Genomic DNA, 23,770 nt, shown 5'->3' with positions numbered 1-23,770 from the left:
GGGAATACCAGACCACCTGACCTGCCTCTTGAGAAACCTATATGCAGGTCAGGAAGCAACAGTTAGAACTGGACATGGAACAACAGACTGGTTCCAAATAGGAAAAGGTGTATGTCAAGGCTGTATATTGTCATCCTGCTTATTTAACTTATATGCAGAGTACATCATGAGAAACGCTGGGCTGGATGAAGCACAAGCTGGAATCAAGATTTCCAGGAGAAATATCAATAACCTCAGATATGCAGATGACACCACCTTTATGGCAGAAAGTGAAGAGGAACTAAAAAGCCACTTGATGGACGTGAAAGCAGAGAGTGGAAAAACTTGGCTTAAAGCTCAACATTCAGAAAACTAAGATCATGGTATCCGGTCCCATCACTTCATGGCAAATAGATGGGGAAACAGTGGAAACAGTGTCAGACTTTATTTTTTGGGGCTCCAAAATCACTGCAGATGGTGACTGCAGCAATGACATTAAAAAACGCTTACTCCTTGGAAGGAAAGTTATGAGCAACCTAGATAGCATATTGAAAAGCAGAGACATTACTTTGCCAACAAAGGTCTATCTAGTCAAGGCTATGGTTTTTCCTGTGGTCATGTATGGATGTGAGAGTTGGACTGTGAAGAAAGCTGAGCGCTGAAGAATTTATGCTTTTGAACTGTGGTGTTGGAGAAGACTCTGGAGAGTCCCTTGGACTGCAAGGAGATCCAACCAGTCCATCCTAAAGGAGATCAGTCCTGGGTGTTCATTGGAAGGAATGATGTTGAAGCTGAAACTCCAGTACTTTGGCCACCTCATGCGAAGAGTTGACTCATTGGAAAAGACTCTGATGCTGGGAGGGATTGAGGGCAGGAGGAGAAGGGGACGACAGAGGATGAGATGGCTGGATGGCATCACTGACTCGATGGACATGAGTTTGGGTCAACTCCGGTAGTTGGTGATGGACAGGGAGGCCTGGCGTGCTGCAATTCATGGGGTCGCAAAGAGTCGGACACGACTGAGCAACTGAAATGAACTGAATGTAAAACATGGTGATTATAGCCAATAAAACTGTATTACATACTTGAAAGTTGCAAAGAGAACAGTTCTTAAATGTTCTCACCACAGAAATGTAATGGTAATTCTGTAATGGGATGGAGATGTTAGCCAAGGCTATAATGGTAATTACTTTGTAGCATATAAATGTGTCAACATGTTGCACACTTTACACTTGCAAAATGTGGTATGTCAATTATATTGCAATAAGCTTGATTTTTTAAAATAATAAACAAAAATATTAATGGTCAGTCTTAGAACATCTAATCATACTAGGGTCAGTGGCTTAGTTTGTGGATAAGCTTGTATTTGTGATGTTATTGTGCAAATTTAATATAGGGTTGATTCTGTGCTAGTAAAATTGTTAATAGTTTTTGGACGGAATTAAATACTTGAATATTCTGAAATGTTATTTAGCACTATAAGTTCTGGGGACTCTGCCACCTTTTCAAATTCCAATTTATCTTAGCGAAATGAATTATTTAGCTATCATAGTTTTGAAATGAAACACACCCAAGTGGAGTGTCTACATTACCTCGGGTTTAATGCTAGGTATTTGGGGGAAAATGTGAAGAATTACTATGTAATCTTGCCGGGTGATGTCATATATAGTGACTAAATATACAGTGGACATCTGTTAAGTATTTAAAGTAAGAGGGAGGTCACCCTCCTATACCATTGGAGGGAAGTCAACTGGTACAATCACTATGGAAAATAGAATGGAAGTTCCTTAAAAAACTAGAAATAGAGTTATCATATGATCCTGAAATTCCATTCCTGGGCATATATCTGGAGAAAAATATGGTCTGAAAAGATACATGACCCCAGTTATATTATGTAACAACCTAAATGACAAAAGAATTTGAAAAAGAATAGATACATGTATATGTGTAACTGAATCATTTTGTGGTACACCTGAAACTATCACCCCTTTGTTAATGAACTATGCTGCTGCTGCTGCTGCTAAGTCACCTCAGTCGTGTCCGACTCTGTGCAACCCCATAGACGGCAGCCCACCAGACTCCTTTGTCCAAGGGATTCTCCAGGCAAGAACACTGGAGTGGGTTGCCATTTCCTTCTCCAATGCATGCAGGCATGCTGAGTCGCTTCAGTCGTGTCGGACTCTGTGCGACCCCATGGACAGCAGCCCACCAGGCTCCTCTGTCCAAGGGATTCTCCAGGCAAGAATACTGGAGTGGGTTGCCATTGCCTTATCAACTATACTCCAATATAAAATGAACAGTTAAAAAAAAAAAGAGAGTGGTTAGAAGAGTGACCAGTCCTTGAGTCCCTTAGCCAGCCTCCTCAGTGCTTACTCCTCAGCTCAGAACATCAGCTCCCATCACCTACAGAAGCTGTGCTCACTGCTTAGGCATTAGGAGAATTTTGCTAGGTTCCTAGAAGTTTTACTAAACCCAGCTCTGGGGAACTTCCCATAAAAGGCGCTCCCTGGGTATCCTGAAAGTTAGGATTGTAGGCTAAGTTTATTTTTGAAGGATATGTTGATTATATATTTTTAAAAATGGTCTGAATATTTTCTTCAGTCTCCAGACACCTTTACTGTAATGTCCTTGTAAATACACCACAGTGTCCCAGAGTCTGGACACATAGAAGAAATAACACATTCATCGTATTATTTTTTTCCAATTAGCAAGATGGTAAAATCCATTTTATTGGGGATGATAATGTTTTTCTGCTTCATTGACAGGATGGCTCTTCAAATGGATTGAGAAAAAGTAAGCATTATGAAATAATCATGGTAATAATAATAACAACCATATGATCATAATAACAAGCAGCAGCAGCAGAAAGCTCAGGCCAAAGTGGCAAATTAGGTTTTCTAGAGGCTCCTGTTCTCCACTGTGTGACCTTAAAATGAGAGTCATTTCTCAAGCTTCTAGGCGACCAAAGCACAGATGCACGATGTATAAACAAATAAGTAACTACGTGAGCAGTGTCCTTTGGGGGTTTAGATCTTATTCTGGTGACCCCAGGAAGCTGACCAGAGAGAAAAGGGGGCAAAAAAAAAGTACAGGATATTTATCTTTACATTTTGCAAATGCTTTTGATCAGCAGAGCTGGAACAAGTTTCTGTGCTTTTGTGGGAACTATAAAAGTTCCAGGGGAGGAAGCAAGATCAAGAGCAGTTTGCTCTTTCAGGAACTTCAAAGCCCATTCATCTAAAGATGTGGCCATTACCATTTTGGCTTCCTTGCTGTGCCTTGGATGGCCCTGGACTTTTCAAGAGGAGAGCCTTGCTGGGTTGGGGCCAGCTCACACATATTCCTTAAGAGTGCAGTGTCCCAGAAAACCTGCCCTTCCTGGCCTGTGCTCTGTGATTACAGCTCCCAACAGGAGTGAACATTCTACCTACCGGCTGAGTCAGATGCGGAGCTGAATGGGGCTGTGAGGCTGGACTACCCATTTTCTGCCTCTGCTCCTCTTTTAGGTTTGGAGAATTGTAAACATAAGAACAGAGCTAGACCATCTCTGTGAGCTCCAGGCCCCTCTGATCTCAGGAGTCTGTCTCTTGGCTGGTACCAGGAGACAAGTGTGCCACAAAGAGAGAGAGAAAGGGAAAAGCAACTAACAAACAAATGAACAAAAACCCTTCACAGCTGTGTGTTCTACTCTTCAGCCCATTGTTGATTACCAGGTCCGGTACTAACAAGGAGCTGCCTTCTTTGCTTATAATTCAAGTCTTGGGAGTAAGATTTCTTCAGTGAATTTAGATTTATTCTGGGGATGAGATACACAATGATTTTCCAATCCAAAACAAAACTCAAAACCAAATAGAACACAAAACTTAACGTGTGTGTGCGTGCTAAGTTGCTTCAGTCGTGTCTGACTCTTTGCAGCCCTACTGACTGTAGCCTGCCAGGCTCCTCCATGGAATTCTCCAGACAAGAATACTATTGCAGAACCACTAATTCTTTAAAAAAATTGTTTATATTGAAGTACAGTTGATGTACAATGTTATGTTAGTTTCAGGTGTATAGCAAAGCGATTCAGTCATACATATACATGTATGTATCCTCTGTCAGATTCTTTTCCCTATTGGCTATTATAGAATATTAAGTAGAGTTCCTTCTGCTGTACAGTAGGTGCTTGTTGGTCATCTATTTCACATGTATTAATATGTGTATATGTTACTTCCAACCTCCTAATTTATCCCTTCCCTCCCACCTTTCCCCTTTGGTAACCGCACCTTTGTTTTCTGTTTCTATTTTGTAAATAAGTACGTTTGTATCATTTTTTAATATTTCACATATTAGTGGTATCATATATTTGTCTTTCTCTGAGTTATTTCACTTAGTATGACAACCTCTAGGTCCATCCATCTTGCTGCAAATGGCATTATTTCATTCTTTTTTATGCAGCCTCACTAATCCTGCTTCTATATTTTGAGGATGTTCTGGGGACTGGCTGTTGGTGTAAGCTTCACAGAGTTGGAACTCCAGCTGTCTTGTTTACTGCTGGGTCCCCAGGACCTGGACTAAAGTCTAAACTTCAGCTGGAATCCATGGCTACATCAGGACCTTGAGGATTTGTTCTACCACCTATTTTTTCTATGATCTTGGATCAGTTTCCTACTGTGTAAAATTCTCAGTTTTTCCATTCTCGAACATTTTAGCCCAGGCTTGTGAATCACACAAAGGAATGCTATGAGTGTTATTCCCAAGATAAGGTATCCTCACACTGGCTGTGCCTTGGAGAACCCAGGCAGTGTGCACAGTAGGTGGGAATGCTTTCTTCTGAACTGGGTGTACTCTAGTTACCACGTCACCCTGACAGTTGTGTTCACTTCTAGGTGTTTCAGTAAGTGAAGATCACAATGCTGACATCCTGAATTTCCACCTCTGTCAGGTGAGGAATAAAAGTATGGTTCTCTTTGAGGAAGGCCTTTTGGAACTCTGTGGTTTTAGTCTATTCCATTTTCTGGAGCTCGTCTCATAATAAAAAGTGAGAGGCATTGTACCAGACCACGAACATACAAAATGACAGTGACATTGCATTTCTTCAACTGTTTCATAGCCCTCTCTGTCTCCTCTGTTTTTATCTGATTGGTGAGTTTAAGCTCTCTTTTTATATGATGAGTGCATGGAAGTTTACTCAAAATGATTTGGAAAAGTCTCCTGCCACCAAACATAATTCTGATTTAAATATTTATTTTAAAATTCAACATGACATGGCTCTTTCAGATGGAAAAAATTTTACTAATAAAAGAATACTTTGAAGCTTTTTTTTTTTTTTTTTCTTTTAATATCCTAAGGTTTAAGGCTCAGCTTCCAAAGTTTGGCTGTTTTATGAATAACCTTAGCTCCAAATAATTGAGAAAGTGATCCAGGGGCATTAAGGGTATAATGAAAAGGAGAGCAAGAAGAAGCGTATTTCGAACTTATTGACCGACTGTCTTTTATTCCTTTAATAAGCACTCCATTAATAAACAGTGAGCATGTGTTAGTCACTGTGTTAGGTGTTTGGGATCAATGTCCCCAACTTCCCAGAGTTCCCGTGTATGTATAAAAGCAGGTCTGATGACCTGGATTTCAACTTTGCTCCTTGCCACTACGAAGATGATGATCTTGGGCAAATTACTTTCAGTTATGGGGCTTCATATATAAAACAGGAACAAATCCCAGATCCAGTGCTGATGCTCTTTGGTTTTAAATTTGCCTCAAATACAAAGATAGAACCAATGGACAGTGCTTAGGTTAAAAAAAAAAAAAGCCAGTCATTCTAGAAGTCATAAACTTTTCTTGAAATTCATTTGTTAATGAAAAAATATACATTTAATTTTCACAAAAAAGAATCACATTATAAAGCTATTGATTATCTTTCTCATCCCATATTCCTTTGGTAAACACTAATATATTTTGCACTCTATACCAGTAAATGTGTTGTGTATTTGAGATCAGAGATGGAACATATGTTTTCTGCGTTGAAAAAGTTCACAATCTAGTAATGGAGACAGAGAAGGAAACACAAATATGGGCGTTAAGTGCTAGTCATAATCAACAAATATTTACTGAACACTTATTATGCTGGGGCTACTGCAGTGAATAAAACTGATAATAATTTCTGTTTTCAGGAGTTTATATTCAAGTGCAAAGATCAAGCAATAAAGAATAAACATGAAAATGTAAATATTATCCATAAAAGAGAAGGTGAAAAAATAATAGAGTGAAAAAAAATGTAGAACAGGTTAAAGGGAAACAGGGGCACATGTGGTAGGGACTGGGGGCATTGCCATCTTAAGAAGCATTGCCAGGTGGGCCTCAATAAGAAACTAGAATTTAAGGAAAGCCCGATGGAAGTAAGGGAATAAATTAGCTATAGGGATGTCTGGGGAAAGGGCTTTACCAGGCAGAGGGAATTGGGAGTGGAAAAGCCCTAAGTTTGGAAACAAGGCTGGCTGGAGTGAAGTGAGCAAGAGAGGAAGGTAACAGATGATGGCAGGGGAGCAGCAGTAAAAGGGATGCTGGAGCCAGGGTGGGCCAACTAGGTTGGATTTTGTAGAACACTGTTAGAAGTTTGACTTTGACTGTGAGCGACATGCGGAGACTCTCTAAGAGGTTTTGAGTACAGGAGTGACTTCCTCTGACTTTCATTCCAATCCCAAAGAAAGGCAATGCCAAAGAATGCTCAAACTACTGCACAATTGCACTCATCTCACACACTAGCAAATTAATGCTCAAAATTTTCCAAGCCAGGCTTCAGCAGTACATGAACCATGAACTTCCAGATGTTCAAGCTGGATTTAGAAAAGACAGAGAACCAGAGATCAAATTGCCAACATCTGTTGGATCATCGAAAAAGCAAGACAGTTTCGAAAAACATCTACTTCTGCTTTATTGACTATGCTAAAGCCTTTGACTGTGTGGGTCACAACAAACTGTGGAAAATTCTTCAAGAGATGGGAATATCAGACCACCTGACCTGCCTCCTGAGAAATCTATATGCAGGTCAAGAAGCAACAGTTAGAACTGGACATGCAACAACAGATTGGTTCTGAATAGGAAAAACAGTACATCAAGGCTGTATATTTTCACGCTGCTTATTTAACTTATATGCAGAGTACATCATGAGAAATGCTGGACTGGATGAAGCACAAACAGGAATCAAGATTGCCAGGAGAAATTTCAATAACCTCAGAATGACACCACCCTTATGGCAGAAAGTGAAGAAGAACTAAAGAGCCTCTTGATGAAAGTGAAAGAGGAGAGTGAAAAAGTTGGCTTACAACTCAGTATTCAGAAAACTAAGATCATGGTATCTGGTCCCATCACTTCATGGCAAATAGGTGGGAAAACAATGGAAACAGTGGCTGACTTTATTTTTCTGGGCTCCAAAATCACTGTAGATGGTGATTGCAGCCATGAAATTAAAAGACACTTACTCCTTGGAAGGAAAGTTATGACCAACCTAGACAGCATATTAAAAAGCAGAGATATTACTTTGCTAACAAAGGTCTGTCTAGTCAAGGCTATGGTTTTTCCAGTGGTCGTGTATGGATGTGAGAGTTGAACTATAAAGAAAGCTGAGGGCCAAAGAATTGATGCTTTTGAACTGTGGTGTTGGAGAAGACTCTTGAGAGTCCTTTGGACAGCAAAGAGTTCCAACCAGTCCATCCTAAAGGAAACCAACCATGAATATTCATTGGAAGGATTGCTGCTGAAGCTGAAACTCCAATAGCTTGGCCACCTGATGCGAAGAACTGACACATCTGAAAAGCCCCTGATGCTGGGAAAGATTGAAGGTGGGAGGAGAAGGGGACGACAGGATGAGATGGTTGGATGGCATCACCAACTCAATGGACATGAGTTTGAGTAAACTCTGTGAGTTGGTGATGGAAAGGGAGGCCTGGCGTGCTGCAGTCCATGAGGTCCTAAGGAGTCGGACACGACTGAGTGACTGAACTGAACTGAACACTGTAAAAGGTCATCCTGGCTGCTGTGCTGTGGATGGGTTGGAGGTGGGTGTTGGCAGCTTGGACCAGGGTAGTAGCAGTTAGGATGGAATAAGTAAAGGGGCTAGACCTGACAGAAGGGGATGGGGTGAGCATGTTCCAGGTAGAGGATATAGCATATACAGAGGGCACAAAGGCATAAAGAAAGGCATGATGTTCATGGTGATCTAAAAGTAGTCTTAATGAAAGGAAGGGTGAATGCTGGGTGTGTGGCAGAAGATGAGTCTAGAGAGGTAGAAAGTCACTAAATCTTATGCCAGGAGGACTCACTATTTAGAAGTCTTTTTAACACAGCATACATAGTTTTGCAAAAATCTCTTTTGTAAAAGATATATTCACAGTTGGTTAACTTTAAGGAATACTCATAGTGGCCAGTATTGGAACTAGTTAGTAGGAATATACCCAGGAACAGAGGAGTAGTCTCAGGAGGCTTAGAGCTTCCATCCTGTGAGGACTAGGGCTCTAAGGGGATTGACTACAACTGTCTGCCAGAAGAATCCTGGAGTAGACGCACTGAGAACAAGCAGATGGGTGCATGAGGACCATTTGATCCAAGAGAAGACTGTGCAATGTTTGCTGAGGTGTTCACTATTGTGCCTAATCCACTGCCTCAGTATTCAAGTTAGAGAATCAGAGAGACTATTTCCAAAAAATGTAAAACAGATGTACTTTTCAGGAGTTTACTAGGTTACCTTATTCTTCCAACAGACATATTTAGCTAGTTCAGCATCTCAGGATCCTCTCATAGTAAGGCATTTTCTTGCCCAAGTCTTGCTGCTATGCATATGTGCCTGGTAGCTGGTCTAAATTCCCTCTCTTTTCTGTAATGTGAATCTGTTTTTCACCCTGCTATTCTCTTCAGAGATGGAGAGTGACTAGTAGTAATGTCGAGCAAATTGAGAAGGCGAAAATAGCACTTTGTGGTCAGGTCTCCACAGCCAAACTAAATTGTAGACTCAAAGCCAGTAATTGAACAAGGCAGACAAAAAGAAGATCCTGTTGTTTCATTTATCCAAATAATAGCCTTATTTCTTCATTTTTCTTTGCCATTTAAGACTCAATCAGTGAAATCAAGGAAAATATTTTGGTTACAAAAAAAACTTTGCAAAGGCTCTCTGAAATCCAAGAGTTTTCATTCTATTAGCTGTTAATGAGTGGATATATTTGTATATTTGCATACCAAGGAGTAACAAACTAGAATAATAGAGTTAATTAATACTTGTGATGCATAAAGATGAATGATTACCCCAAGGGTAGTCTGAAAGGGAAGGAAGTTGCTTATCTTATTCAGCTTTAAGAATTAAGTGCATTGTAGATGCTATTTATAATCTGAGAGTTCATTTATGTCTAAAGATAGTCCTTTTTTTTTTTTCTTTTTTTTTTACTGACTCTGTGGTCCATTCTTATATTCTGGAGTCATCAGTGCGAACTGATCCAGGATTTTGAGATCAATCCTGGACGTGTATACATGTATATCACACACACACACATGCTCTTATATGGAATACACCTGTGGGAATACAGGGCACAGGAAAGGCTTCATCTTTACCATTTTCAGTGCCTGTTCTAATGTTAAGAGATGGTATCCATCAGATGAATAGGAGCGAATGCTGACATAATTAATTTTAGCCACTTTTGGCTCTCTCTGTGTAGAATGAAGAAAGGATGTGCAAAAATGCAGGCTGATAATTTTGGTGCTTATTTTCTGGGCTAAAGTAGGGGTGAGAGTTCTGGACTAGAAGCCAGTTGTCTTGGGGTCTTCTTTCAGTACTACCATTGATTTTTTTCAGTCCATTTGACTTCTGAGTGATTATCTATAAGGGAAAAGTGAGAATTGCTACTTGCTTCACTGATAATATGATTTGAGCATAAAAACTTTCATGCCTTGGATGATAAATCAATTGAAACAGACTCTGCAGACTAGAATGACGCACTAGTGGCATGGGAGATGATTAGCAACTTAGACAAATGAAAGTGTTCTCTCATTGGAATATTTTTGGCATCAAAATCTTTTGTACTCAGTAATATTACTTACCACTTTATGACTTAGGTTTAAGCAAAATTCCCCAGAACTGGTACCTTAATGCAATGATATCGCATGCACTGTAGAAGAGCATGCAATTCTAAAGATGTGTTTTTTTTAATATGTTAGCAGTACGTTAAAACACAGTGCTATATTGAGAAATGTATAGACCATATTTATAAACAAATAGAGCAGCAAAAGCCACTTTGAACACACCTCTGGATGTTCACTTCTATATCAGAATGACTTCCATCAGTTTTCAGTTTGCTTAAAGTCAAGCTCCCAGGAAAACATTTCATTTCATAAGATAATCTGAGAAAAATCCACAACTCTTAATACTGACATGGAAATGCTGCTGTACAGCAGAAGATATAAATTCGAATGCCTGGAATCACCATGCTCTGAGTGTTTTTCTCTTTCCTTCCCTAATTAGGCTCTGGAAAAAGAGTGACTTTTTTTTTCTCACCCCCACTGTGAAAGTTATGAGACTCTTTTGCTCAAATCACCCAGAAGGAAAGCTTGGAAGTTCATGTTCCTTAGAGAGTTGTCAGTTCTGCTAAAGAAGATTAAATGCTCATTGTGCAGGTGTCATATCCCACAGCTAATCACAAGAAAGAGAGCAAATGTGGCATAGCCCACATCTAGGCAGCTACCGCAGGTCAGTCCAGCCTAGGGGGTCTTCAATCTCATGTGGTGTACCAGCCAAGATATTCACAAGAAAATAAGTAACCGACATAAAAAACCCATCATATTGCATCTTGGAATATTTCAGTTTGAATCGCTTGGGTGGCTCTGAAACAAAGATTTCTGGGTTGGGGCAGAGGTATTTGATTCCTCTTTGATTCCACTATTTATAGGCATCATAGAAGAAAATTGATTAAAGGCTTCTTGCTTACCTGTGAAATTGATCTTTAGCAAGTAATCCTTGTACAGCTTCTTCCCATCCAGGATCTTCATGGCGTCGCAGAGCTTGGTGGTGTTGGGGCAAAGCGTACGCTGCATTTTGTGCAGGGCATGGGCCATGGCATACACTGCATTCACCACGAACATAATCTTGGATTCCTGCTCATAGTTGCTGCTGTCGATGGCCAGATGCTTGTCACAAGGACGCCGGTGGTTGTGCTTGTTCTGGAGGCTGCACTGGAACTTCTGCTCCCAGAAGTCCCGGAACCAGGGGTTGCGGTGGTTGTTGTAGGGGTTGAGGCTCTGGAAGTAGCGATCGAACTGGCGGACGGGCTGCGAGGCCAGCTCCAGGGTGATGGCGCCATAGGCCACGTGCTCGCTGCCCTTGATGATGCTCTCCTGCGCACCCCAGCCGTCGCTGGCCACCCAGGTGAAAGAGGCGTTGGCGCGGCTGGCAGCGGCAATGAGCTCCCGGGAGTCGTCGCTGCGCATGAAGAGGACCACAACGCGCGCGTTGGGCTTTTGCAGCAGCTCGCGGATCACGCTGTCGTAGGATTTGCGGATGTTGGAGCGGCCCACCTTCTCCGCAGTGGCGATGCAGATGTTGCGCAGGCGGGCTTCCTGCTCGAAGGCTTCGATCCCCGTCTCTCCATAGTCGCCCTCCGAGGCCACGGTGGACACGTAGGTCCAGTTGAAGAAACGCAAGATCTCGGCCATGGCTTTGGCCTGGTAGAAATCGGGGGGCACGGTCCTGGCAAAGTAATCATAGCGCGATTTGTCGCTGAGTTTGGCGCTGGTGGATGCGTAGCTTATCTGTGGGATCTGGAAGAGCCTCAGCAGGTTTGCCACCTGGGGGAGGGAGGGAGACAAGGCAGGTACCATTTTTTTAGAAATCTGGAGGTAACTGACTGCACAGGAAAGATGAAACATACTGGGTAAAGCCCAGCTCCCTTTGCAACTCCAGACTGCTAAGCTGTTCTGGACGCTTTGCCAGCTGCATTCCTGGACACTATATTTGGGGAATTAGGAAAGAGGTTCCAAGCAGGTAATTCAAGTGTTGGGAAAAGACAAAGAGAAATGAGAAGGGCATGTTTCTGTCTCTCCTAGACTTTATACTACATCCTGGAACAGACTCAGTTCTGTTCAGGTGTGAATGGGGGCTGCTTTAAGTTTCTGGAGCCCTCTTATAACTGAGTCTAACAATGAACTACAGTGAATTAGCCAAATTCGGTTTTTAGACAAACTTGGCTGTGGTTGTACAGAAAGAGCCTGGGTGTTGTCTAATTCTCACTTCCCCCTCTTTTGCTAAAAAAGGCAGTCTCTGAAAGAATTTAATTTGGGAACTGTATGCCACATGGACAGTCCAAATTAGACACTTATTATCTAGGTTAAGCCAAAAAAAAAAAAAATCCATTCTTTTTGGCCCACCCCAAGCTTAGGCATATGCCTTTCTAACCTTAAAGAGCTTGACCAACATTTTCTTCACCTTTTTAACATTTTGTTTCTGCTTGGATTATACATAGCCCAAGCATACAAATGCTATTTTTATGATATTTTTGATTAAAAAGCAAATTAGGGAGTGTTGACCTTGTCAATAAAGAACTATTTACTTTAAAATGTTTAAAGATTATTCTGAATAAATAATGTACATTTCTTATAATTTACCTTGGAATAATATTTCACTTCTTATTTATTACAGAATAAAAAAGGAAACAGCATATCAAGGAACATTTTATGCATAGAGTATTTGTGAAGTTTATACATTTTAAAATATATATGCAGATTGTATGTAAATCTAATAAGTTTTTGTTTTTCCTGGCTACCTCACATATTCTGAACATTTCTATCTTTACAATGATTTTAGTTACATAATATACTAAGTAGACTTTAATTGGAAACAATGTTGACTATTCCAACATACTCGATGAGAACTTTGAAATTTCCCTTCTGAAAGTTGCGGTTTCGGGTTTATGTTTGACATGTAGGAAGCACAGCTTGAAGTAGGCAGCTGTTAGCAAAGAGCACAAGTAACATCAAACAACTGACAGCTGAGTCCTGGTTAATCATCATTTCATCTGGCAGTGGAAACCAACAGCCATATTCATACACAGCCACACAGCATGTTCTCAGAGATCTGGCCTGCTACTAAAACCAATACTTGATATAGCCCAGAGCTATCAAAAATGTTTTCTATATCTTTGCAAATCATGGTACCTCTCGTGTAACTACGAATAGAACAGCAAGAAAATCTGGCACTTTGCACGCAACATAATGCAAATTTAGGATCCAGATCTTTTTTGCATCTTGACTTTTAATATATGTATATATACTAGGATGTGAGTGAATTTTGGGGAATAGAGGTGAGTGAATGGGTAAGTGGGTGGATGAAGGCTAGTATGCCATTTATTTTTTCTCAGGGCTAGAGACCCTGAACAAAATGGACTCTCCTGATTCATTTGAACATGGGAGTGCTGGTTGTTTACTCAGCCTGATTGCGATGGCACTGAGCCAGTACTGTCATCACTTCTGTACTGAGTACCTGGCTTCTTTCGAATGTAAGTAGCACTGTGGCAGACTGTGATGAGACCCCTGTCTGTGCACGGACTTGGCTTGATTATGGAGACTTTGGATGACATTGGAGAGACCATCTCTTCTGGATGCTACAGTTTTCTAATCTTCAAGTTCTGTTCATCAGGATCTGAACCCTTCAGGGAGGCAGAGAATGAAAGGACCTGAAAAATGCCCGTAGACATAATTTCTGGCAGCTAGGAACCACAGCGGAAGAATCCTAAACTGTTGAAACCTCCTTCTCCTAGAGGGATATGAGTAAAGAAAAAGTTCTTGTCCTTTGATGAATAGGATCCTGTGGCTCCATGTCTACCTCTCCAGGATATCTGAGAACAATTTACAAACAAGGCAGACGTACAAGAGAGTGAACTGGGCATAGAATGATAGCGATATGGAGAAGATTCTCTGGGTAGGAAGGGGCACAATTGTAGCAGGTTTGGATAGGTGTCGGTTAGAATACAACTGCAGCGATTGCTATCATTTTATGAGTAGTTATCTGATATACAAATGATTATGTACAAAATAAACAATAAGGATCTACTGTGTAGCACAAGGAACTGTATTCAATATCTTGTAATAATCTATAATGGAAAAGAATCTGAAGGAATATATATAGATATATAAAAATATGTATCTATCTATATATCTGAATCACTTTGTTGTACACCTGAAGCTAACACAACTTTGTAAATCAATTCTACTTCAATAATACAATAGCTTGTGTATGAGTGTTTTAATGAGACTACAGCCTACTTTAGAAAAAGGAGGCACATTTAGTGAGCTAAACATGAGAATGGAACTCTACTAAAGTGTAATCTCAATTGTATTACCTCTTAAATAGCATGGAGCAATCATATAGTCAGAGGATGATGTTAAGAGTTACATTTACATTTTTGAAACACATGTAATGCAAATGAATGATAGAACAAAGCGTTGGAGGCCTTTTGTCATGGTGAACCATTCATTTTAATACTAATTTCCTTAGATTACATGAGTAAAAATGCTTAATATAAAAATTAAACACCACAGAAATAAGCAGATTATAAATCTCATTTTCTTTCCCTGTCTCACCCTCTCCAGCCTGACTTCTAGAGAAGAATAAAGTTCTTAGTTTGATTTGTGCATTTTCAAAATTAGTTATTCTGTTGTAAAGCCAGTGACTACTGTACTGGGCGTTTATATGTGTATTTTCTCCTTTGATGTTCACAACTGCCTTTTATGATGAATGTTGTTTTCTCCATTGTAGCAGTGCAGAAACTGAGATGAAGAACTCTGTTTGTGATCATAGGATTAGAAAGTAGAGGCAAAATTACAATTTAGAAGCAGGTCTTTTGACCTGAAGGACTGTAGCTGCCCTCTCATAACCTTGAGTCTGCTGTTTCCTGTGTGACTGTGAATCTGAGGTCTGAAGTACAGAAGGGCACCCAGGTAGGAAGAACAGGAGGGAGGAACAGAAGCAGTATTGTGGTTTAATTGCTACTAGGAGCTTTCTTTTACCATAAAACCGGCCATCTGAAACATTCTTGATTTGCTTTACTGGCCATGTGGTTTCCTCTGTGAAAACATGAAGGTGTAAGAGAACATCTACACTGGACATCATTTTAAAAATAGAAGAATCATTTTAGGATGGAGAAATCATGTGGACTTTTGGAAGAAAGTTACCCAGTTATAGTGTTAGTAGGAGTGGAGGAAGGGCAGAAAGATCTACTTATATTCTTTAGGGAAAATTGCTTTAAAAGTAGAGAGATACTTTTCATGGTTAGAAACTCTAATAAAAAGATATATAGCTTAAGAGCAATAGGAAAACTTAAAAAATAATTAAAATAATACAGAATAGTCTCAATAAGACAGACAAGTCAAGATTTCCAAAGAAGCCACTGGATGGCTAAGCTGCATTGAGCCATGTGAGTGTTGAAAGAACTAGCAAGAGAGACGAAACCTGTAGGTGTGTTAGTCCTTGGGCAGGCCTGGGACAATATACAAGACTGGCACGAACCTGTGAGAACCAGGAAGAATAAAGCACAGAATGTGAAAATGGACTGATGCTGATTGTTGCTATGATTGGTTTTCAATTATATTTTAGGAGAAGTTGTGGTAAGAAGGGAGCGAATCACTGGTTGGGAGAGTTGGCTCTAAATGAGTGAAAGCAAGACACTGCCTAGTCCTTTCTGCCTCCTTATGTGCCTTTGTGAGAATGTTTCCTAATCTGGAGATTGTGATACAAATATATGAAAAAGTTCTCTCACATCCAAGCCGGGGAGAAGACCACAAGAAGGGTCCATAATCAATTAAGTTTTCCTCCGGTTCTGAATTCTGGAAGAAATCACAGATTAAATCAAGTAATTACTACTAATAATTTCTGAGAAATTAATAATGGGAGGACTGTCAGAGGATAAAAAGGGAAGAATAAGAGAAAGTTCAGGAACTATAAATCAGGAATAAATATAAATCAATAATCATGATATATTTTGGTAATTTTTTTTTCTCAGAGTTCCCTATAGAGAGCATGCAGGCATTTAGAAATGAACAAAAAAGTTGCTAGAAATCAGCATGGATTCACTGAGAATGAATTTCAGTAGAATCTTCCAACATTAGTTGGACCATTTAGGGAGAAGTTGTAGCCATGAACTCTGACTTCAACAAGGTATTGGAGACATTACCTGGATTCTCATGAAAAGGGGAAAGTGATAGGAATTGGATAAAAATTTAAATATACTAAAATAGAATAGCTTGGAATAAATTCTATATGAGGTGGCCAAGTAAGATTAAATTTTTATCAGTGACTTTGGAAAAAACATAAATAAGCTATGAGATCATTACATTTTTGAGCTAGAAGGAGCTGTGAAGCTAATCTAAGCTTTTTGCTTTATAGGTGAGGAAACTGAAGCTCACAGAGTGAAGTGACTTTCTAAAATTTATACAACCAATAAGCAAAAAAGCTGAGTGGAGCCCAGTTTCTTGATTTTTCCAAAGGACTAGGCTTCTTTTCTGGCAATTGGGTGATATTACATGGGAAGAGATGTATGTTTCTGGATTTACATTAAAATTACATATAAGTGAAGAAAAAATAAGAAAACTAGGGGAAAATGAGGGTATAGATGCCAAGTTGAATGTTGCAAAAATCCACCAGGAATCCAAGTGTGGCTAAAGTTAAAGAGGAATTATTAAGTGCTTTGCTTTCTTTAGATTCAATTTTAGATCCACTGTTATAGCTGTATTATCTCCTCTAATCCTCATAACAATCTTATGAGGCTGATACTACCATTATCCCATTTTATAGATTGAGGAACTGAGGCACAGAGCAGCTGGGAATCTTGCGTCCCAGCTGTCTGACACTACGCTTACTTTCTCAGTTCAGTTTGGTTCAGTAGCTCAGTTGTGTCTGACTCTTTGCGACCCCCTGGGCTGCAGCACACCAGGCTTCCCTGTCCATCACCAACTCCCGGAGCTTGCTCAGAGTTACGTCCATTGAGTTGGTTATGCCATTCAACCATCTCATCTTCTATTGTCTCCTTCTCCTCTTATTCAATTCATTCTGCAATTCAAGCTCTTAACCTCTGCCATATGGAATTCCTCTCATTACAGTATAGCAATGATATATTTCAAGTTATAATATGTCTGTCCATTTTCATTTCTTAAGGGACTGTCTCCTTGACCGGAATACCATGAGTAGTCATTCCCTATTATTAAAAATATACTTTTTCATTTGTCAGTTCTGTACTTTGAGATAATTCTGTAGATGTTTGTTTACTGCCTGACCATCTACAGAGGTAAAAACAGTGGTCTGAGAAACCAGGGGTCATTTCAGCTGGGAGTTTGAAAGCTTCAAGTTATACGTATCATTACCAAGTTTGGCTTTATGATTTATGTAGGAAACACGTTGTTTCCTAATGCCTGAAAGACTGCATCCAGATTTCCTAGAAGCCTTTTCTGCACATAGTGTACTGTAGTTTTATGTTCAGTGTTCAAACACCTGAGGAGTATCCACTTTCTGGGTGGTTTGAACTTATCCTGGACTAGGCAGTGCAATGTTTTCAGTGCAACCTCTCAAGCCACAAATGTATGGACTTTTTTTTTTTTTTTGATTTGAGAAATACTAAAGATGCTGGGCTTGACCAGCTACTGTTATGTTTTCCAGCAGATGTGATGGTTTGAATTAGTAGTTCTGCCTTTGTTTCATTTTTGCAGTTTTAGTGAAAGTGTTAGTCGCTCAGTCACATCCAACTCTTTGCTACCCCATGGACTGTAGCCCTCCAAGCTCCTCTCTCCATGGGATTCTCCAGGCAAGAATACTAAAGTGGGTTGCCATGCCCTTTCCAACCCAGGGATTGAATCCGTGTCTCCTGTGTCTCCTCTACTGCAGGCGGATTCTTTACCTGCTGAGCCATCAGAGAAGCCCCAGGATGGCCGTCACTGGCAATAGCTGTCCAACAACCAATGGTATATAATGTTGAATGTCTGCTACTATTTCCCTATTATTTCTGTCTCCCAATGAACTATCTAGTTTCTCCCATGTACTGTGTCCTCAAATCTATGTGCCTTTGCCTATGTTGTTCCCTGTGCTTAAAATGACTTTTACCCCTTGTCTGCTCAGTGAATCCATTCAAGGGCCCCTTCTCTGAGAAGTTACTTCAGGCTGAGTTGCACACCCATCTTCTGAGACTGTCACTCCTTTATTTATTTCCCTCATGGCACTAATCAAAATGTATGGTGACTTCTAGATCATTCACTAATTCCTCTACTGGAATGAAAACTCTGAAGGCCAGGGAATGTGCATTGTTAATTTCTGTTCCCTCGATGCCTTGTGGAGTAAAGACGTGTGCCATGCGCATGTGTGTGTGTGCTAAGTCGCTTCAGTCGTGTCCGACTCTTTGTGACCCTACGAACTGTAGCCCGCCAGGCTCCTCTGTCCAGGGGATTTTCCAGGCAAGAATACTGGAGTGGGTTGCCATGCCCTCATCCAGAGGATCTTCGTGACCCAGGGATCAATCCCACATCTCTTATGTCTTTCCTATATTGGCAGGCAGGTTCTTTACCACTTGTGCTCCCTGGGAAGCCTGTGCGCTGTATTATTTGTTAAATAAATGAGCTGATGAGTGAGTGGATAGTTTGCTTCACTTCCACGTGACCTTTTCTAATTGCAATAATACGTTTCTGTGGGAACCGCCCCCCCCAAAACTAACTACCCCAGTAAGCAATGTAAAGCTCCTCTCAAACACTATCTATAAACAATATTCTGTGCATTGTAGATCCTTCGCTAACCATTGTCAAGTTTTCTCCAAAGTGAGATGATACATAGACAATTGGCTTAGACCTTAAGGTAGCTGAAGCTAAGGTTTTCATACTGTTAAAACCAAAATTTCTCCAGAGTATCTCTGTGTAACTAATTAGGAGTATACAAAAGGAAGTCAGTATAATGCCAACTGGATCTGGTTATTGCACCAATTTCCTTGGGCTACAAAGGTGCCTTTTTATCTTAAGGAAAACAGACTAAAGGCCTTATCATGGAGCCTTAGTCCTCAAACCATATAAACCTAAAGTAGGAATCAGATAAACATATACCTAAGGGAAGTCTTCGTCAACTGAACCCATACTAAGGTCTGCTCATAAGGTAAGATTTTTCTGCAGACTAATGCATTGTGTACAGATACGTAAGCAGCCAAACCCTCAGCACTCACATCAGTTGCTCTGTTCTTATTCTTTCTTGGGAATGTTTTTCCAATAATCAATAGCTGACTATGGAGTCAGGCTCCTGTAGGTATCCAAACCATCCTCATTTGCTGTTGAGAATTTTGAGTTAAAGACCAATTTATTTGGGAGTTTTATTTCTCCTGGCATTTTTTTTTAGCAAGTTATGGGAAGTCTTTAGAATTCTCGGTGTCATGCTTCATTTCAGTGATGCTCTGATCATAGGGATAAAAGAGTGTAAGCTTTGGGAAAGAGCTGGGGTAATCTATTCTTTGAGGTTGTGAAAAAAGGGAACATGAATTAGAAATGTCAGTCACCGTGAGCCTCCACATCCTGTGGTCACTCTTCCCATTCAGGACATCCATGACATACCCATTTTATTTTATAGTTTCACTGAGATACATATTCTTTTTCCCCAAACTTTTAACTTTTATTTTGTATTGGGGTATGGCTGATTACCAGTGTTGTGGTAGTTTCAGGTAAACAGTGAAGGGACTCAGCCACACATAATACATGTATCCATTCTTCCCCCAATCCCGCTTCCATCCAGCCTGGCACATAACATTGAGCAGAGTTCCATATGCTATCCATAGGTCCTTGTTGGTTGTCCATTTTAAATATAGCAGTGTGTACATGTCCATCCCAGACTTTCTAACTATCCCTTCCCCCCGGCAACCACAATTTCATTTCTTTAAGTCTGTCGCTTTCTGTTTTGTAAGTAAGTCCACTTGTATCTTTTCTTTCTAAAGTCCACATATAAGGGCTATGACATACCCATTTTAAACATGACCTTCATGCCTTCTGTGGTGACACAATGCCAGACATTTTATTCAACAGAGGACAAAAGGGCAGATGTAGGTCTAGAGTCAGTAGAAGTAAGTGTCCTACTAATGTGATTGCCCGTGATGAGGATTCTTTTCAGAAAGTTCGTGGTTATTATCTTCTGAGGCTGTGCTGATGGGGACAACAATAGCTGGTTTTTACGGGGACCTGTGCTTAGCTATAACAAGTCCAGATGGTAAAGAGGCATCAAATTATTACTTCCCAAGAAAAGTGCTATCTACAAAGCTGAACTGTGTGCATTTGAAAAATAAGCCATTGGTGCTGTCCCGGGAATGAGGAGACTTGATAATAACCTCCAAGGGTTTGCCTTTGCATTTAGTGTTGTTTCCATATCACTTTGGGGCTGTTTTCTAAGAATAAGCTACACCTTTAATTGTTTTATCACACATGCAGTGCTGAATGCTTTGTTTCATTCTTTTAATTAAGTGATTATATGCAAGCCCACAAGACTACTGTACTTTAAGCCATCTGCTACCTTATAACCCATGTTATTACATAAAGCCAGTTCTCAAAGTTGTTATGGGATGAGACCACAGTGACCTTTCTATTGAGAATGATCAAGCTGTACTATTAGCTGTTCAGAAACCTCAGATTGGCTTGGATTTTAAAATGAAACTGGAGGTGGTGTGTAGTTGAGAAACTGCCTGAGGAATTCAAGCTGTTCCCATCACATGAGTTATCTGCCCATACAGGATGCCAATCATATTGTTATTGCAGAAAGGATTAGTCATTTTTTTTTGTTGTTTGTTTGTTTTACCTGCAGCACATCTGGGAATGTTTTGCATGAAATGAGTTGACTGCAGCCCATGTTTGAGGGTCAGAGATTAATCTGGATTTAGGAAGTCATATAACAGAGCATAGCAAATGCCAATTTTCTCAGTTTAATCTGCAAAAGTCACTGATTCTTACATGCCACTCTAGTCCAAGATTTGTATTGCCATTCCCATTAATGGTATGACTGAGTCCTGATGATTTTGTAGGGATGTTCCAGAAAAGGACTCTTTAATCATGGTGGAAACCTTCATAAATGGCTTAGAGTAACTCTGACTGCTGTCTCTCTCTCTCCTGAAATCTTTGCACTCAACACCTGTGGTTTGTAACCCGTATTGTCAGACATTTTCATTTTCTTCCTTTGTGACTAAGTAATTCATGAATAGCAAGGTTAGCCATTTTGGCATTCTCATCCCTTATTACTGAGGCTGAAGTGCTATATAGACCATGTAGGGTCCCTTGAATCACATTTTCCTGGGAGACTGGCATCATCAGACATGTCAGGTTTCTCATCGTGAAACCCACATTTGACAAGGGTCTGTCTTGCTCCCTTTCTAACAAGGCACTGTCTCAGGAATGACTTGTTTCCAACTAGTCTTAGCAGATACTTAGAAGGGAAACAAGATGACATGTTGCCTACTGTATCAGCCTGTATCTGCTCTTTACTCCTTTTCCCCTCGTGAATTAATTTTTAAGAGAAATCATGGGATTGAATGAGTCTGAGTTGCAGTCTGTAACAATAAGATCAGAAAGTCTATGGCATATCTTGTCTGGTGTGTGTTAGTGTTTGCCAGTGACACCTGCAAAAAGATGACTTCAAGGATGACTTGACAGCAAAAGACCTGTTAAAAACACATCCTTTTGTGCCTTGGATATTGATTTTTTACAGTGCCTCTTGAGGATTTAACAAAGCCACAAGTTGAACAAATCCATACTTTTCTGTGGCCCCTGAAGTCACTTGTATAACATAATGTGATAAATTTAGTCCTGTTGATTAAAAAAGACACTCCTATCCTTTTCTACTGTTAACTGAAGTCCGAAACTGTTGAGGATGGGTAGGAAGAGCTAAGGACTGTAGCTTAATTTTTAAAAAGTGATTTTTATTTATTTCTGAGATCCTTTGCAATAGTTTAGGACAGAGGGCTATATACCATATTATTTGTAGTAAATAAAACTATGCTATTCATGGGTTTCTGTTAAACGTTCATCACTTCAACAGAACTGTCAGGCATATAAGCAAGTAGGGTAACCATTCAGTGCATAGGATTGGCATCAAATAGGCCAGCAGTGGAATACCAGCCCATTCTCTCACTAGCTGCTTGAGTTTAGTTTTGTAAGTTATTGGTTTAGTTAAGTTATTTTAATTCCTTAAGCTTCAGTCTCTTCTTTTGTAAAAAGGGAATAAGTAGTCTCTGGCTTGTGAAGTTATTTAAGGATGAAGTGCTAATACTTGTGAAGCACTTAACTCACCAGCTGGCACTTAGTAAATGTTCAAAAAATGAAAGAGGTGGTGGGAATGGCTGATCCAGCAGTCATTCATTCAGCAAACCAATCGACATTGATGTTACAAGACACTATGCTCAAATTTATATTGTCCTAAGATGAGCAATGTACCCCCACTGTCTTCTAGGAAGGTGTAGTCTTGTGGGAGACAAAGAAGCATACTAAGGATAAAATTTGGAGATACATGTACATATACCAAAACACAGGTGAAGGAGCAGGTTCAAGTGAGTCATGGTGGGTTCCCGTGTAGAGGTAACACTTAGACTTGATCCTGAAGACCGAGTGAATGTTTACCAAGCAGAGGAAGGGAAAGGAAGTTTTCAGGCAGAAAGATGAGCACAAAGGCAGAGATGGGCAAATTCACTTCTGCCTTATCAGTAGCAGATTATTCAGTGTTATCAGGGTACCCAGTGCCCTCTAGGGATTAGTAGGATGAGGAAGAATTAAAGGATTGTGCCTGGACTGCTAAGTATTTCACATGCTATGATAAAGATTTTGATTTTTATTCTTTAAGAGATAAAAAGACATTACAAAGTTTAAATAAAGGAATGACATGACAAAAGTTATGTTCTAAGCAGGCCACAGTGGATGACATCCAGCTTGAAAAGAAAAAGTCAGGGAAGGGTAATCAGATGGACAACATACTCATTCTGACTCAGGCTGTGAGGTGTTGAAGGCCAGGGACCTTGTAATCCTAATAGCAGTTAATAAGTTAATAGTAGAAAGGTCAAGATTGGAAGTTAAAAAATAAAACCCGAGTTCATTAAAACCATTTATTCGGTTGGTAGTAATTACTTAAGTACTCATGTCTTAATTTGTTCTCCTGTTTGTGTCATTACGGGTCACCTTGAAATCTTCTTGAAAAGAAGCAGGTCATAAATAATGTTCATCATTGGAGACTATAAAAAGGCTAAAGAACTTTTAAATTCCTGGAAGCATCTCAGAAAAAGGGCATAAGCAGTTTCTTGCAGGTAGAAATAAAAGCAGAGATTCAGTTAAGTGAACTCTGATAGCAGCTGAAGTTCACTGGATGACACCAGCTTACATTTATTGTCACATTTCTTAAATCTTGTATAAATGATATTCCTTAAAACTACTGTGTCAATATAGGTAATGTATGCTTAATGCACATATGTCCTTTTTGCTTTGATGGAAGGTTACTTTTTGGAGAAAAATCCTGAACAAATTATAGATTATGTGTTCCATCACATCTGTTTTCCACACTGGGAGAGCTTAATTGCCTGGTTTGTATTATCTGAGGCCTCATTGTGAACCTAATGGCAGCCACCCAAAGTGGAGACACAGTGCCTGGTAGGGACCTGCTAGTCCCTGGGATGCACGCCCTGCCAATTTGACCCTAATAAGTGACGGCAAATGTCTCAATATGCTTTGCCATTCTGACCACTTGGCAAGTAAACCTGGTCTATTTTTGGCATATAATTTTTGAAGATGTTGTCCCTATTGT

General features: G+C 40.0%; 1 protein-coding gene across 1 annotated transcript in view; it reads right to left on the bottom strand.

Moving 5' to 3' along the window:
* Positions 1 to 23,770, bottom strand: part of GRM3 (glutamate receptor, metabotropic 3) — a 255,445-nt gene that overhangs the window by 68,485 nt on the left and 163,190 nt on the right. The window contains exon 3 of the mRNA XM_010859121.1: positions 10,926 to 11,781. Within this exon, the coding sequence (XP_010857423.1) occupies positions 10,926 to 11,781 (856 nt within the window). The remainder of the gene's footprint in view (positions 1 to 10,925; positions 11,782 to 23,770) is intronic.

Source organism: Bison bison, unplaced genomic scaffold (genome assembly GCF_000754665.1).
Source record: "Bison bison bison isolate TAMUID 2011002044 unplaced genomic scaffold, Bison_UMD1.0 scf7180017864454, whole genome shotgun sequence".
NCBI lineage: Eukaryota > Metazoa > Chordata > Mammalia > Artiodactyla > Bovidae > Bison > Bison bison.
This window is presented reverse-complemented; position numbering and strand designations above follow the sequence as displayed.